This window comes from Musca vetustissima, unplaced genomic scaffold (genome assembly GCF_032173495.1).
Source record: "Musca vetustissima isolate MV318-11 ecotype Yass unplaced genomic scaffold, APGP_CSIRO_Mvet_v1 utg6707, whole genome shotgun sequence".
Taxonomy (NCBI): Eukaryota; Metazoa; Arthropoda; class Insecta; order Diptera; family Muscidae; genus Musca; species Musca vetustissima.
In genome coordinates this window covers 84647-103386 of record NW_026874014.1, presented here as the reverse complement: position 1 = coordinate 103386, position 18740 = coordinate 84647, and the positions used below count along the sequence as shown (strand labels likewise).

At 35.8% G+C, this 18740-nt stretch overlaps 1 protein-coding gene across 1 annotated transcript in view; it reads left to right on the top strand.

The window, feature by feature from the left end:
- Positions 1 to 18740, top strand: part of LOC133330044 (ATP-binding cassette sub-family C member Sur-like) — a gene marked incomplete at its 5' end in the record, with an annotated part of 62130 nt that overhangs the window by 32743 nt on the left and 10647 nt on the right. Inside the window, 2 exons of the mRNA XM_061538524.1 lie at positions 4093 to 4288; positions 8707 to 9913. Coding sequence (XP_061394508.1) covers positions 4093 to 4288; positions 8707 to 9913 — 1403 coding nt within the window. The remainder of the gene's footprint in view (positions 1 to 4092; positions 4289 to 8706; positions 9914 to 18740) is intronic.

Genomic DNA, 18740 nt, shown 5'->3' with positions numbered 1-18740 from the left:
TACCAACCCAAAAATGATTATCACAAAAAAGTATTTTGCTTTTTATTATCATTTTTGAAAAAATCATTATATAACACACGCTTTGTCTTTTTATAGTTACCATTGCGGGTAACCACATACTAAAAGCGATTTGGCGACGATTCCAATAAACCACGGCATTTTTTCGCGAATATTTTCTCACATTTACGTTCAATACATTCTCCAGCAATTTTTCATTTAATATATGGTAATTTCTCGTCCTAATCTCAAAATGAGAGTATTAGATATGGTCGTCGCGGCTTCAAAACATCCCAAATAACTTTAGAATAATAAAAAGGAGGTTTTGCAAAATAAATCGCGAGGACAGGACCTTAAAAACTATTAAAACCAAAATCCGACAAACAAATTATTAAAAAAAATATCGCGAAACCCCATTTTTCAGACTTTGAAAACTTTATGGTCCATTAATATTGATCTAGGAACCAATATATGCGATTAAAATAGCAATAAGGTGGTCAGATTCAAAGAAATTAACAGTTCTAAAACAACAGAAACTACAAACAGTACATGAAGTTGGGAGAAAACATCATTCTTCGTCAAATACTTTTGCGTTTTAAAAAACTGTGGTAGCTGGTGACTAATACGCAGTCAATATTTTACATCCGTTTAACACCATCAGTTGCGAATAAAATGCATCAGTGAATAAACTGGTCGATCTATTTATTTTCGAAATTTGATGTATTTCTATTGCCACAAAACCGTTCATATCTTATCTTAGAATCGACCTTCTTATTGCTATTTTCATCGCATATATTGGTTCCTAGATCAATATTAATGGACCATAAAGTTTTCAAAGTCTGAAAAATGGGGTTTCGCGATATTTTTTTTAATAATTTGTTTGTCGGATTTTGGTTTTAATAGTTTTTGGGGTCCTGTCCTCGCGATATATTTTGCAAAACCTCCTTTTTATTATTCTGAAGTTATTTGGGATGTTTTGAAGCCGCGACGACCATATCTAATACTCTCATTTTAAGATTAGGACGAGAAATTACCATATATTAAATGAAAAATTGCTGGAGAATGTATTGAACGTAAATGTGAGAAAACATTCGCGAAAAAATGCCGTGGTTTATTGGAATCGTCGCCAAATCGCTTTTAGTATGTGGTTACCCGCAATGGTAACTATAAAAAGACAAAGCGTGTGTTATATAATGATTTTTTCAAAAATGATAATAAAAAGCAAAATACTTTTTTGTGATAATCATTTTTGGGTTGGTATAGATTTTGGCCGATATCTTCGTGACCAATAGGTCTTTCGCAGTGATTCTTGCAGAAATAAGATCTAAATATGTCCACAAACATATCCCATCATACATAATTAATTTTACATCTTTAGTATGCTGGCTTTAGGCGTATATATTAGAATTTTGTCAAATTTATATTGAGGCAAAATACTTATTACACTCACTGTATATATATATTTATATATAAATCTGGACAATTTATGACATTTAAAAGTAAAATTATAATAATTAATATTTAACAAGTGAGCCGAAATGGAGTGAACATTAAATAAATTGAAAAATTGTAAAATAATATATGGTCTGTTCCAGTACTTTTTAAATATTAAATCTAGTAAATGGGAAACATTTCAAAATTGCTCTCAGAGTACAAAATAATTTGAAAAGTGCGTTCCCGAACTATCTAGTAAATATGCCAAAATTAGATGACAATACTTCAAAATCAACATAACAGTCAATCAGAAGTAGGCATTCCTGTTTACTATTTTTACTCGGCAAATTTCCCGAGTAAAAAGTTTACAAATAGAACGCCATTTTTTGTGCTCTCTTAAATTTGATTCAATGTTTTACCAGTTTTGTGAGTTGAGGAACGGTTTTCGAGTAAAAAGTTGCAAAACATGTAAAATGAGTAGATTCTTTTAGGTTCTGGAACGGAACTATAATTAATATTTTCAGATTTATTCATAAGGTTAACAGTCTTCTCTTGCTGCCATAGTCTTCTCTTGCTGTCAACATTTTAATCGCGAAATACCAACCAGAACAGGATAAAAACTCATAATATCTTTCAGGAAAACGTAATGATAGTAATACGCACATATATTTTGGTTCAAATAAATTATTTTTTGTTTATTTATTCTTCAAATAATAAATTTGACAGTCTACGAATTCGCCTCCCTGTTAACCTTATGAATAAGCCTTGACGCCTACGTCACAAAGACAATTTGTAATATTTGGAAATTCATACGTGAACCCAATTGTCTTGTCGCTTGTGAGCAGAGAGCAGAGAAAAAATTTTATGAGATTCAAAGCAATTTCTTTAAAATTTTGAAGTGTTTAATTAAACACAATCAAACCCCTATGTAGAATAATGTAACCCTCCCCTACTCTTTTATATAAATTACCCGACCTAAAATATACAAGGGAAGATACAAAACTTAATAAACAATCAGAAAATCTTTTCAAGCAATGCCAAATAACAAATAAATTTTGCAATGAAACATGCAACCTAACAATTGTGAATTGTGTTGTGTATCAATGGTATGGCTTTTGAAAATGATAATGTGAAGCAGCCAACGAACCAAATCGACCACAAATGGGGGAATACTTTATTTGTTAGATGTGTTTTTCTCCCTACACTATTTCGATAAAAAGATGGAAACTAAAAATAAAAGATTTCACAAAACAAAATAAGCAAAAAACAGAGATAAGTTCGGCAGTTTCGAATTTTTAATACCTTCCCAAAAATACCACATTTTAGTGCTGACAAGTTTTTTTTTTCAAAATAAATGGCTAGAATCAATATTATTTATTTACATTGGGTTGTAAATCTTCCCACCAAATATTTTCAATATTGGTCCGCTTATAGCTTTCCCACGGCACCTCTAATTTTCGTCATTCCGAACACCAAATTGATTGAAATATAATATTTTAGAATTTCATTGAGTGGCGAATTTTCCTACAAAAAATATCTATGCAGAAAATGTTCTACAAAGGTTCCATCCAATTTTGAGAATCGCCATTCTCCTTGGCGAATTCGCTTCGTGGGTAAACAACATTTTACGGAACACTTTCAATATAAGTTCATGGTTTGGCATAACCATCATATAAGAGTCCCGACTAATTTTATGTATCCATCTCATGGCTAATAAGTTCAGAATTAGATGTGTTTGTTCAAGGTGTTGCAAACAGAATGACAACGTGAATATACTCTCCACATTATAGTTAAAGTATGAAAAATACCTAAACATAAAGAAATGTTTCAGGAGTATTCCTTGCATGCTTCGCAATGTAGTAACAAACACTTGAAGACTGACTGCTCCCAAAGTGGCATTCTTGCTGGTAGCGTAGTAACATCTTAGAGTATTGTTTGTTTTAGAAATTTTATTGTGCTCTCTGTTATAAACAGCTGTCCGCTGCATGTGGTCTGATACAAACACACACCCTCTGACATGGAAGGAAGAAAGTTAAACAAACAAATTAGTGTTGCATAAAAAATGCCACTGGATTGTTGTTGTTGTTTTTCTTTTTCCTCTACTTCATGGGATATGTAAATAATATGGAACTCCTTAAGTATGGCTTCCTTCTTATGCTACTGGCATAGAAGTTATCGCAATTCCCTTTGGAGCTTTAAGGCGAAACATAATGTGTGCAACAAAGTCAAGCAGAAATAGTTTTATAATTTTGTGATTGTTTGGGGAACAACTATCAAAAGGATGTAGGATAATACAATTACTTCAAATGCTTTAGCTTTTGGAGGAGGAAGATATATGTTGTGATGTTGAACAAAATAGCTAGTTGATGTTAATATTGTGGGTGTGTGTGTCACATATTCTCAGGAGGGGACTAACAAATAAACATGTATTTCATTAGGATATTGATGTGACATATTAAGAATATGTTGTACTGAGATTTAAACACAGAAGTCCAGATATTGATAATAGGTCAATAGGGAGTCATAGGTTACGACTCCTAGCTGTAAGGACTTTTATTAGATCAAGTAATGTAAATGATATATATAGTTATTTATTTTTTCTCAAAATTATTCTTTAATATTTTCTTTTTTTCCCTTTAATATTATCTTTATTCTTCACAGGGAATTGCAGCGCATTGAAAATGCAACCAATACACCGGTTATATCCCATCTATCCGAAACGATACAAGGTGTTACCACAATACGTGCCTACAATCAGGAATCACGTTTCACGGAAATATTATTTCGACGATTGGAAGAAAATACGATTGCATTCACGATACTCAATACCAGCAATCGTTGGTTGGGCATATCATTGGTAAGTACTTTTGTGTGTGTGTTTGAGGATGGGTGTTATATACGGCAGTAGGTACACTCAACTCCCACAAGGCGATTAAAGTTCAGTAGGAGAAGAATAATTTTGTGGTGGCGTTTAAATTCGAGACTAAACCTTTTAAAAAGGGAAATAATGTTTTTCTTTAAAAACTACAAAGTTAATGATAATTTTTTCAAAATATATTAGGTTGGGGAAAAAGAAATCCATTAGGCCGGTAGTCGAAAATGTCGATAAAATCTGAGAAATGATCGAAATTGACCGGCATGTTAGCAGTCGTAACATCGCAGGAGCAAAAATTAACCATAAAACTATTTTAAACCATTTACACAAAGCTGGTTTCAAAACAAGCCTTGATGTTTGGGTGCCACACCAATTAACAGAAAAGAAAATAGGATGGATCAAATTTCCATCTGCAAAGCCTTGTCCAAACGGAATGAGATAGACCCATTTCTTAAACGGATGGTGACTGGAGATGAGAAATGGATCACATACTATAACCCTGTACGAAAACGATCGTGGTCAAAGAGCGGTGAAGCACCTCAAACGGTGGCCAAACCAGGACTAACGGCCAGGACAGTTCTGCCATACATTTGGTGGGACTGCAAGGGGATTATTTATTATGACTTGCTTCCATACGGCCAATCTCTAATTTCTGGTCTCTATTGTCAACAACTGGACCGTTTGAAGATAGCAATTGACCAGAAACGGCCAGAATTGGCCAACAGGAGAGGTGTAGTGTTACACCAGGAGAACGCAAGGCCACACACATCTACAGTGACTCGCCAGAAACTTCGAGAGTTTGGTTGGGAAGTTTTAATGCATCCGTCATGCAGTCCGGACTTGGTACAAAGCGATTATCATATTTTTCTTGCTCTGCAAAATTTCTTTAATGATAACAAATTGTTATCTAGGGAGAATTGTGAACATCGACTACTAGAGTTTTTTGCATATATAGAGCAGGACTTCTATGAGAGAGGCGTTATGAAGTTACCTATAAAATGACAACAAATCATACAACAAAAGTGTGCATATTAGGCCCAAACCGGACATTCCAAAGCATGTTAAATAAATTCCTATATTTCATATAAAAATAATGGATTTCTTTTTCCCCAACCTAATACAATTTATACGAAATTTATTAGTGAAAATAGATTAAAGACTTCCTGTGCTAGGATTGGGTAAGTGTAGAAAAGAAAGCTCCAAATATACGAATGTAAAATATCATAATCTACATACGGATGACAATAAACTTGTCTGGTGGAATTTAAAAGAGTTAAGATTGTTTTGGAATCATAATTTATTCAAGAATATGAATGAAACCAGTAAGGGAAGAAGTAAAGTCGGACGGTGCCGACTATATGACACCCTTCACCACTATGGATATGTTAAACAGATTCATCCTAACAGACTTCGCATTTTTGGAGGACCAATAATATATAGGAGCTATATCCACATCTAACTTCGATACGTTGTGCAACATTGTGTGTCAATCGGCGTAACTTTGGGCCTTATGTGCACAATTTACTTAAAACCGGACGAAACTGTATATGGGAGTCATATCTAAATTTGAATTGATTCCAACAAAACTTGACACCCGGTAGGTTATAGCAACTTCAGTACGTTGTGCAAAATTTTGTCTCAATCGGCATTACTTTGGGTCTTTTGTGCCCAATTTACCTTAAATCGGACGAAAATATATATATATATGGGAGCTATATAAAAATCTGAACCGATTTTCAGGAAACTTATCACACATCATTCTAGGCCTAATTCAGTACGCTGTGACAAATGTCGTGTATATAGGTACTTTGGTGCACCATTTACCTTAAATCGGACGAAAATATATATGGGAGCTATATCTTAGCACACAAAATTCTAGGCTTAATTAAGTAGGCTATGCCAAATTTTGTGAAAATCGAAAAATATATAGGGTCTTTGGTGCACCATTAAAATATATATGGGAGCTATATCAACATCTGAACCGATTTTCACGAAACTCATCACACATCATTCTTGGCCTAGTACGCTGTGCTAAATTTCGTTTAAATCGAAAGATATATAGGGACTTCGGTGCACCATTTACCTTAAATCGGACGAAAATATATATATGAGCGCTATATCTATATCTGAACTGATTTTTCCCAATTTCAATAACGTTCAAAGACAGACGGACGGACGGTCATGCATAAATAGACTTAGAAAGTGATTCTATGCATATTCTCAAAAGGAACCATGTGTCAATCTCATTTCCTTTTGTCTGTTACAAACATGTGCATTAAGACATAATACCCTGTACCACAATGTGGTGAAGGGTATAAAAGTAAAAAGGTCGTTAAATTCGACAGGAGCGCACTTTTTATTCTCTCTACCATGAGTTGCACAGTCAAATAGATTGGGACATTTATATTAACGCCCATATAAAAGTCTCGATCAATTTTAAGTATTTAACTTAAAATTGGGCAAACTATATAACTTTGGGTCTTTGGTGGACTATTTACTCAGGTTTTGCAAGGTTTGGCTCAAATCGTGTTGTCCGTTCGCATTATAAACTTTTGACCATTTTATAGGGGAAGTACCAGAAGTAGTGAACCGATATTACCCATCTTCGAACTTGAACTGAGTTTGGAAGACATTTTACGATGTGCAGAGTTTAATCGAAATCGGAAATTTGTAGATCGACTTCAAATTGTTTGAAACGGAATTGGTCCAAAGAAACATGAAGTATAAAGCCAATATTTTGATAAGGCACATTTCTGTATATACCCTCATTAGCCATAAGGCTAAGGGTATAATGATATTATCGAGTTATGCATGTCCGTCTATTGAAATATCAAAAGAGCTCAAATTATTTTGAAATTCTGTATATACATTGCTATTTCTCTAGGACGTTAAGTACTGAAAATGGAATACATTGGCCCACTTTATGATATTGAAACCGAAATCGGTATTTTGCGGATTTTTGGAACGTCATTCATTAGGAATCAAATTTTCTAACTGAATATGTTTCATATTGGTCCACTCTCTATGATCGCCCCCATATATAGGTACCTCCTAAATTTCAGTATTTTGAGGAGTATGTGCACGTTTTTCAACCGAATTTGCTGTAATTTGGTATTTTGGGTATTTTAAATATTGATACACTTTTTACGATAGTCTCCTCAAATTGCGGTGTTTTGGGTACATTTTTCAACAGAATTGACTGTAATTTGGTATTTTGAATTCACATTGAGTAGCAAATATTCCCACCACAAATCATCATATATATTTACGATAGCCTCCATATAACGGTATCAGCTTTAATTTGGTATTTTGAAATTGTAGATCCTTTTCCCCGAATGAACTGTAATTTCTTATTAGCTGTCAAATTCCCTACCAGAAATGCGAAATAATTCTGTAGTTGCCATTAATACCACCTCATATCTTTTCCGAATGATCTGCATCTACTGTTTCTGATGCATCCAATATTGTGTTAAAAAGCCAACAGGAGGCATTGTCCTGCAAGAATATCTGCCAACCCCCTTGTTGTTCTATTTCGATCATGACCTCAATTCGAGACATGTTGTACTAAAGGTTTTGGCGTGTGTATTCCCCTGGTTCTCTGAACCAACCTCGTCCTTCCTGCTAACCGAGTGTCATCTGGGTACCTACAATTTTCGAGCATCGCGAGTTACCCATCTGGCTACGTCGTTAGCCTGTTCTATAATTGTGTGGGATGTATTGTGAGGTGTATCGAGCGGTCAAAGCTGTTATTGTGCTTGATAAAATCGGTCAATATTTAGCTGACCAAGACTTTTGCAAGGCAAATTAAACAAGTAAAAACGTCGTTAAATACTACAACATTTTTTTGGAAAGCGTGCCCAACATCCACAAATATATCTAAATCATTTCGATATCTATCTCCATCGTTATTTCAAAATATATAGTTTTATTCTGATCAAGAATATATATCTAAAGGGTATTATGTATATATGTTAGTTGCATTTCTATTACCCCAAAAATTAAATAATAGACTTCCACATCTGGGTTCAATAACCTTAGCTTAGCGACTCTATGAATTATTCACCTTAAAGCGATTTTAGATAAAAATGTTGACACAATAGAAGAGTTGCTGTTTCCAGTTTGTCACCAATTAAAATAAACTATTTTCCTATTTTCTCGAATATTAAACTTTTTTCGCCGAATTCAATTCGTTTTTTTACAATATTTTACATAAAATATATATGAAAATAAAAACAAATTGTATCGTAAAACTACTAACTTGTTGTTCTTGTCCTTTTTATTTAACTTTCTGATCAACGCTTGTTATTGTTGTTGTTACTCACGGTACATTTGATGACACAACAACAACCGCGCCAACAACTGTCATAAACCAACAAACAACAAAACAAAATTACAAACAGGATTACCTGGGTGGTGTCATTGTATTTGTGGCCATAGTGACAGCTTTATTGGCGGCAACAATAGCATGCAACAGCTCGAACAATAATCATCATGCCACCGTCACCATGAAGGCTACAGGATACCCAGCATCCCCGTTATCGTCACCAACGACAGCATCCTTTAATGCATCGTCATCTTCATACTCGCAATGGGTAACGACGACATTATCCCCCTCCCCCTCATTGGTGGGTCTGGCCATCAACTATACGCTATTGATGCCAATTTATTTGAATTGGGTTGTAAAACTTTTGGCCGATATGGAAATGTATGTCGGTTCGGTGGAACGTATTGCATATTATGCGGACAACGACAGTGACACGAAGAATGGTGGCGGTGGTGAGGTGGAGAGCTGTCGAACATCCATGGCAAATGATGACAACAACATTGGTTTATCAACAAAAGTTTGCAACGAATCAAAGGCAGAGACCAGTTCCAGTGTTCGGAGCCAAGCCAAAGATGTTGGCTGTGTTGCTGCTGGCACGTCTGCTGAGAACAAAGTTTGTGGCGATGATAAATTGTTGTTGTTAAGTCCAAGTGAAAAGAGCGATACATCGTCGTCGAAAATGGCTGCAATGACAACATCCTTGTTTACCACTGACAACAATGTCAATGAAACTGTTGTTACAATCTCGAGAAAGACGAACGGCACAAATGATGATGGTGCTGTGAATGAGAATGGTGGAGAAGAAAGTAAAGAACTTGGAGACAAAAAGATGGATGTAACGACAACTACCTCTAATGCTGCTGCTTCTGCTTCTAATGGTGATCATCATCATCGTCATATTACTAATGATGGACATATTGCAGTAACCACAAAAACTTTATCACAACAACATGGAACAACATCAACAACTGTCATTCAAGACGAGCAGCACCATGATGCTCGTGCTGATGATGATGAAGACGATAACAATGCTGCTAACCCAACATCTTTACTTTTGCCCAACAACAAAACGTTGGCGATGACGACGACCACATCTGACCACATCAATATTCCAAATAACAGTGACAACAACACGAACAACAACAATAACAACCAGACTTCTTTAGCATCGTCATCTACTGGTCGTTCACCAGTGGCAGCATCTTCAGCAAAGTTCCTGCCAAGATGTAATGATGCTGAACGTCAAGCCAGTGTTCGTCGTTTAGCTAAACACAAAAAACAATGTAAGTATGTAAAATGATGGAAAGGTATTAGTGTTAGTGGGAGATTGTGTGTGTGTGTTTGGTAGTATTAATTTAAAGTTGTTGTCACTCTCTGGGTGTGATTGAAGCGGAAGTTATTTTATTATAATCTATTTCGTATTCTATGGTATGGTAATTAGTGAACATGTTTGGTGTAAAAACCATAACCAATTTCTATTGAAAAATTTTGCCGAATTTAAATTTCTATGCATTTATGTGCCAAAAAAACAAGTTTGCTGATTTTTTTCTTTAAAAAAACTTGGATAGATGAAATTTTTTTAAATAATAGTTTCTTGAGTAGACGTTTTCTTATAATTATTCGCTGAATTGCATTTTTATAGAAAAAATTGCTGAATTAACTTTTTCTATATTGCAGACTTGAGTATTTTCCTAAATATTATCCAATTAATTATAGACTTGTTTCGCAAGTACCCATATACTTGTGATCGGAGATGGAGTACTCTTGTGAGACTCTCCAACAGTGTTGCCGAAAGTGGGACGCTCCGTTTTTCTGGACGCTGTAGATATCATGACCCACACAAGGCAAAATTTTACACGGGGAAGAGAATATGTTAAGAAAATAAACATGGATGTTCTGATAAATATTGGTCAGTATTTGGTGGGATCAAGACTTTTGTTTGAAAAAATTAGAGAAGAGACACCAATAATATTGATAAACATTCTCTGATGTGGGATTTATTGTCCAACAATAAGTGAAGTGGATCTTGGCAACGACTAAACATGCCTTTCAGTATGCTGATCGGTGTGAAGAATTTTTTCTACGAGGAGTTTGAGATATATGAAAGTATAAGTCGGTGTTCAGACTTTCCCTAAAGATCTATCCAAGCCTACCACAAGAAGAGACCCTACGTCTATCTCCTCCATGTCCAGCAATGTCTTGTTCGGCAGTCGTGAAATCGCGGTCCCAATCTCTGATGACGGAGGTTGACTTTTGTAGTCGAGGTATGTCCCTTTTCCTCACCATCTTGAGTTTTATTGTATCGCCTTTGGAGACAATACTTGCTACTAGTTTTCTCAGTGCTTCTGTGCTCTTTGTTGACTTCTATTCTAGCATTAGAAAATCCACTTAAATTCGCAGCAGTACTGTAGGTGTTCCATAATCTTGTTATTGACCACTTACATCCCCTCTTTATGGATCTCCGTTTTAGTTTTCCGGATGTACTATTCTCGTCAATCACTGCATAGCAGAGCTCGTCTCTATAGGGCGCGTTACGATGACGGCTCCTTACCAACTGCTTCTTTTGAGAGTTCCCTAAATCGATGAATTCTCGAAACAGTCCCTGAGTCTGTGTTGACTCAGCATTCTCTTTTTATCATTAGACGGGAATTCCTTTTTCTTTGTTGCTGATTTGGCATTCATCTGCTTTTCCGGAGACCTTTTCGCCGCTTCCGAAATGCTTGGCAATATCCTTACACACTTCCTTTACCAATTTATCAGCCTCTTCGCTTTTCCAACATTCTAAGACTGTTGTGCTAGTCTTATCCTGGTTTCGAGATTGGGCATTTCAATTGAGTTCCGCCTTTCTTTGAAGGCTGCGTCGAAATTGTTCATCCCCTGTGTATCTTACACTGAGATCCATATTTACCTTTTGGGGGATGATCCATATAACGGTACTTCACAAATTTCGGTATTTTGGGGAATTCGGGTATATTTTTCAACCAAATTGGCTGTAAATTTATATACTGAATGGAAAATCTCACTAATTGGAAGCACTTGTTTTGGAGGAGCCCTTTACAACGGGTTATTTTGGATTTCACCAAAAATAATCAATATCAGTCCACGTTGATGTAGCCCCCATAAAGTAGTGTTCGAAGGCCGATCTTTAGGTATAGCCTCATAATAAGGTTCAGCGCCATTATAGGTATGTTAATGATCCTGGCCGCATTTTCATATTTTATATATGTATATATTTTAGCATTACGAAGTGAATGTAATTTGCTTTTCCAGTCTTTGTGTGTAAAAAACGTATTCATAGAATAATATCAATATAAGTCTACATGCCCTCATATAAAAGGACACGCATCATTTTGGGTTTGTACAAAGTCCAAGCTCATTATTATAGACTGAAATTTTGATATTTTAAATGTCTACCTCTGGCCCGACCGAACTTATCCTACTTGTATAAAAAAGTTAGCTGTTTTCTTAAAAAACTTTCCATCGATTTTGGTACCAAGAATCGACAGTTCAATGATCACATGTCGTCATCATAGAAGGACATCCCTTAAACAAGACGAAACTATCATCATAGACAGGGCATCCCGTAAAGAAGGCGAAACAGTGATTTAATTAATTAATTAATAGTTTTATTTTTAATAAAAATTTTAGCTGAATTGGTTTCTACTACCACAAAACATTTTTTAATTTATTATATCTTTTATACTGAAGAATTTTCTTCAAAAATATTTTGCAGAGTTGATCTTTTCTAAAGACAATTTTTTCTGAATAGATTTTTATATATAAAACATAAATGCCTTGTTGACCACGAAGTCAGGCGCCAACGAAACGAACTTCTCATTGGGGTCGTATCGATGGTAACGTAAGAACTTCGAATTGTCACAAGAGACATTTGGGTTTGAAAGGTTTTTTGTAAAGAAGCTATTAATAGCTTCTGGGGAGAATACCCCAACAAAAAACTAAGGGAACTGATGAGGATCAGTGGCGAGATCCGAAACTATAGTCTTCCCTGCCTTACCCCTCGGCGGACAATGCCATACATTCCCCACTAATAAATAGTTGTTTTTTATAAAAACAACAAACTGGGATTAAGCCTGACTATTTTGCAAAAACAATATACAAATGGTATCCCAAATAACCCGCCAAACACTACTAAAAAATAAATAAATAGAATTTGTATGTAGAAACAAACTTCAATTTCATGAAAGTACTACTTCAAAGACCTAACATATTTCTGATTTCCACAACATTTTAAATATCATACCGAATTAATATATAATGGCATGAGTCAAGTTATTTTTAGGCTAGTTAGGCTGGACTCCGCCTGAATTTTTCAGGTCATTTTATAAATAAATTATTTTCCGTACAATATATTATTTAATTCGTAAATAACCAAGTCTATATAAATATGTTCATGAATCTCTCTAATTTCAAATATTTGGTATTTCAGCCTTATCTAAACCATATTCGCATATTGTTAAATACACATTTACATACATCACTCTGCGAATACTCACTTAATTGCTACACATCGAAAATTTACAAATTTTAATCCCATTAAAATAAATTGCTCCGACCGACTTACTCAATTACTCTGGCATTTATTAATGAAGTTATTTTGCATAGCTAATTCACCACAAAATCTTTTCATTAAAATCGACACACCCACACACGCAACTGCATGGAAAACGGAAAATGATGCAAAACCTCAAAATAAAAAAAAACCTCAACTAATATTTTTTGCGGCACTAATAGTTTCAGTTTTTCTTCATCTTCTTCGTCAGTTTGCAGTCTGTAGTCTGACTACATTTTGTTTATTTTCCTTCTTGCTTTTTTTCTTCTAAGCTTTAACAAAAAAATCTTTAGCCGGATTTTATTTCTTTGGCGAAAAATTTACTAAAAGGATATAACTGCAATTTCCGGTTTAGAAAAAAAACACACACACACACACAGAAGCAAAGAGAGTAACATTATTGAGGTTATTTTCTATGAACAACTAACCTGAACATCTGCACTTTACAAATACAAATAGTAAATCATAAGAAGTTAAGACGTATCAAAGAATAAAAATGAAAGACCAGATGGATAAGTGGAAAGATGGATAGATGCCAGCAACCTGTATGTATAGAGTGAAAATGGAGAAACAAAAAAAGAAATGTTGCAACTGTTGCTCTTAAAAGAATCTAAAATTAAAGCTCCCGGGCTAGTAGAGCTGCATACACCTACAAGAGCGAACATACATCATCTACCACCAACACAAAATGTTAAGGAACACAAAAAATAAAAGAAAATTCTATGAATATTCTATTTTGTTCATTTTTTAGTTTTCTTGTTTTAGTGGTGTACCCTACATTAACGTGTTATGACATTGATGAGACTGATTCTTAAAATTGTAAATTAAAGTCTGAGACATTACGGAATTTAAGAATAATTTCAACAAGAGAGATATTTCCGTCAATCGCCATTTGAGAGAACTGGAACCCCAATTTAAGCAACAACGGATTCAAATACTTCTATTAAAAGACAATAAATGTACGGAGTTTCAGGTGCCAAAATACACCCAATTCGATTATTGAAATGAAATGAAAAACTCTAACCTGTAGGCTTATTCTGTAACTTTTAAAAATATTTGTTATTGTACCTCCTACAAATGACGCAGATGACCTGGAAAATATTTTTTTGCATTAATATCATTCGTGAGGCGATGAACAAACCGACTTATGTATGGCTGATCCATGGAAATCTTCCATTGCTGTACCACTTGTCGTTTATAGCGTCATGTTGCATAAAATCTTAATGTTTCTAGAACAAATCGATTCGAACAGTGGAGGTGGCTATCGAGAAGACGGTGGTGATGCTGTTGAAAGGCAGTCGTCCTCCCTGCATTCGAGCTGGTGAACGCGGCATAAAGTATTCGTGTACGGTCAAGTATCTCGGGATAACGGTGTCAGAGCGTTTGGATTTTCTTCCACACTTGAACGGTCGTTGGGACCATCAGGCGTGTTTTGCGGACTGATTGGGGCTTGAGTAGGCTTTCTGTGCGGATCATATATGGTGGGCTGTGTGTTGCCTGCGCAACGTATGGTGCACCTATATGGTACAGAACTGCCTCGTCTGTTTTTGCAAGTGCTTCTTGGCGCCGCGCCGCTTGATCTTGAAGTGACATGTAGGGCTATCATGTATAAGCTTAAGCGTGGCTTGCAGTTGGATGAGGATGATTGGCTCAGGTCTTCTGATTTGGTGGATGGGGTGAGTAGGCTGTACAGCACTATCCTTCGGGACTGTGTTGTTGATAGGCGGAGGACAAGGTAGACGACAAAGGGAGGGTGACGTACGAATTTATTCGTGACGCAACGTTCGTAGTGGACCGGCCAGACTTTCGCTTCGGCTTAAGTACTGGTTTCTTACTGGCGGGTCATGGTTCTCTCAATGCGTTTCTGCATAAGAGAGGCTTGTCCCAGACGGATTTATGTGGGTGCGGGATGACTGGGGACTGGATGCATATACTGACGGAATGCCGTTACTATGATGACATTAGAGATTTAGCAAGTATGGGTATATCGAATGGAGGGGCGGGGTGGGATTTCAGTAGGGCTCTTGAAGACGATCGGACCTTTAGTTGTTTAAGTAGTTTTGCTCGTGAAGCATTTAGGAAAAGAACAGGACTTAGCGGAGGTGATCCTCGGGCGTACCCCCCTTGCAGTTGGGCTCAATCGGTTGCACCGGGTGGTGGTGGGTAGGTGCACCGTACAGCGGGTGTCAGGTGCCCCTGGATATGTCGATCCGGCCTGACAGTTGATGTGGCCCCCTGGGGAGCTTCGCGGGGGTTGTGGTTTCGCCCCTCACCAAGGGGGAGAGTATGCCTTCTGCATGCACTTCGGTGCTGGTGCGCTGGTGGGCACTTATCCGCCTGTGGCTAGCCACTGCGAGGTAGCCCTATTGGCAGGTACTCGCACAAAACACTTCAAGATACAAATACACTTCAAGATAAAATACGTTGTGTCTGATTATTATCGTCTGATTCTTAATTATAAAAACTTGTACCAAAAATCTATAATAAATTAATATTAGTTAAATATTTTTACAGTTTTGTAAACAAATCAAATTCGCAGAAGGTGCCCTTAAACGGAGTAGCTTCGGAATTTGTCACCTATAGGTATAGCCTGGTAATTATAGTTGCTATCAGTGTGGTTAAAATTCAGATCCTCTGAAGGTTATATTTTGTTTTAATACACTACGTAAGGTTAGACCTTTAAAGCTATATTTTCTAGCTGCGAACGTTGACGTCTCAAGACCACACATAATATCAGAAGCAGCCTTTTTCCATCGCGTTTTCTTCAGTAGAAGAACGTTTGTTCTGATGCTTATAATTTCGAACCATATTAAATGATTTTTTTAAGACAAATCTAAAAACATTTAAAGGGAATAATATAGAACATTCTGCATATGGCCGATTGTACTCCGATTTAAAATGGCGATACTCCCCAAAGTATTTTTTGTAGCATTTTTTATGTTCTCTATCAGCCTTCAAAAAATATGATGGTTTTACTTATTTTTATAAGAATATGCAGTACCCCAAGCAAGGGGTAGAACCTTTATATAAGTGCTATGCAACAACATGGACCCATATCCAAATAACTTATGTACCCACCAGAACCATCAGGAGCATATTACTATCGTAATAACCGGGGCGGGGACCTTTATGTGGAACCTATGTTAAAACAAAGGACACGATAAAAAACTATTAATCCACACGGTTCCAAATTTTAATAATCTAAACTAAATCGATTAAAATCTGTTTTATTTGTATATCCTCCACGATAATTACGTTTTTCATTCCGTTTGTAACAGCTCGAAATATTCGACGGAGACCCTATACTATATTCTTTATCAGAACAAAATTCTACAATGATTTAACAACGTCCGTCTGAAAATGGGGTATATATATCCTAATAAGTTTGGTTTCGTCTGTTTGCCAAAAGGTAAATGATATGCATTTCTCTGTTTAGAAGTTAATTAGATTCAGTGGCAAAACACCATGGTTTTTGTCCCCATAATGAATTTTGAACCCCCCAAAATGTAGTTGCGCTGTGTTATAAATGGGGCTTTCCCGAAATATAAGTGTACTATGGAGCTAAAACCAATAGTTAATCGATATTTATAATTTTTGGTAGGAAGGATTCCCGATCTAAAGTATCAACATACAGTCAATTCGGTTAAACATCCTGGTAAAGGTCCTCAAAATACCACGAATGTGGGTTTACATTTATATGGGGGCTACCCCAAAACGTGACTATCTTCAGACTTGACCTGTCTGCAAGAGTCGGGCGGACCTGGCTACATCGTGTTCAACCACCTCCTTATCTTCCTAAGTTTGCACAATATGCAGTTGCATACCATTGAAGAAAAATATTTTATAGTCTGTATGGAAAAAAAGTCCGTCACTACAAGAAAAATCTGCTCTGAAAAGGAATGTTCTGGTGTGATGCCAAATGTCCGAACCTTGACACGGTTGAATTTAATTCGTAGATGCAATTTCGCAACTATAGTCGACATAAATACAACTTATCAAGTAAAGACATTTATAAGCCACATTGCCCAATATGCCTGATGAGCCTCTTAACCAACGGCGAAACGCGTCGCATAGTGGTGGGAATGTAGAATCTCTCTTTGGCTTTCCTTTTCATTGCCTCCGATCATGTAGGTCATCTCGAAAGAGAAATTAATACAACGTTTACCTTTTAAGTTTTATGCCTTTTTAGAGCAATAAGTTACAAATGGAACGACAAAATAAATTTACCTTCCATACTATGGTGGAGGGTATAAAAACTATTAATATTGGTCCATATTATAGCTTCCATTAACGTTCGACATTCTGAGGATTTCCGATACATTTTTGTTTCTATTGATTGACAAATGTTCCAAGCAAATATTAATTGGCTCTCATTTTGGCAAACTTAATTAATATCAGTACGCGATATTAATTAAGACTATTATGAGACTATACCCATATCGACCCATCTATGGGTATAGTCTCATAATTCGTGTTTTGATAGCCCTGGACGTTTTTCAACTGGCTATATTTTGGCATTTTTCTTGCTGGGTAAAGAACATCGTTGTAGAAAATTGCAATGAACGTTTTGGAATAACTCACATATAACGATACCGCCCCATTTTCCGTCAGAACGAGGCATGAGGCACACTTTCCATGAGAACTGCTTACAATTTATTATTTTGATTTCTAAAGGGGGAAATCCTCAAAATTTATTTACAGAGCGAATTTAAATCTTTTGCACATATTAGACACAGTCTCAATCGAATTGTTCACATGTGATTTCGAACTATGGTTAGAAATATCTAAACTCGTATGATATTGAATATTTTTTGTAAGAAGGTCTTCCATTCATATTTTTTTCATACTGCCTAAAATTCATATTCATCGAATAAAATCCAATTTAAAAATCGTGCAAAATTCTAAAAATCGAATAACCCATATTAACACATACCGCTCCTCTTCGACTAAATGAGTATTTTGATCTCTTGAAAATTTTAATATTATTCCCCTCTGGTACTACTGAAAATATGGTATGTGTGTGATATCACATAGTCGATCTCACCCAAAACAAATATTTACCTTCTAACGAAATATTTTAAATATTCTATTAGGATTTCACTACAAATACTAAACCCACTCCCCACCTCTCCACCATGTTGCAATTGCCCCAAAGGGTTTACCACCACTCTCTCTGTATGACTGACATTTACTTGAATTTCTGCCACTGTTTGGTTAGTGGTTTATTTAAGCCATAAATTTGGTTGCTATCTGTGTGTGTGTGTGGGTGAGTGTGTGTGTGTTTGCGTATTGTTTTTTGTCTGTTTACCATAATTTGTGGCCTCGTTTTTTCTACTGCTGCTGTTATTCTTGTTGTCTATCAGTCTAACCATTTTTGTTTAAATATGAAACATATCCCAATTGTTTGTGGATGAAAACACACAAAATGGAAAAAATAGTAAATTAGAATTGTGCAAAATATTTGATATGCTACCACCCGATTCTCTGCTGTGGTTACTTTTTTGTGGTACTACACACTTTGGTGTTTTTACTGTTATTAT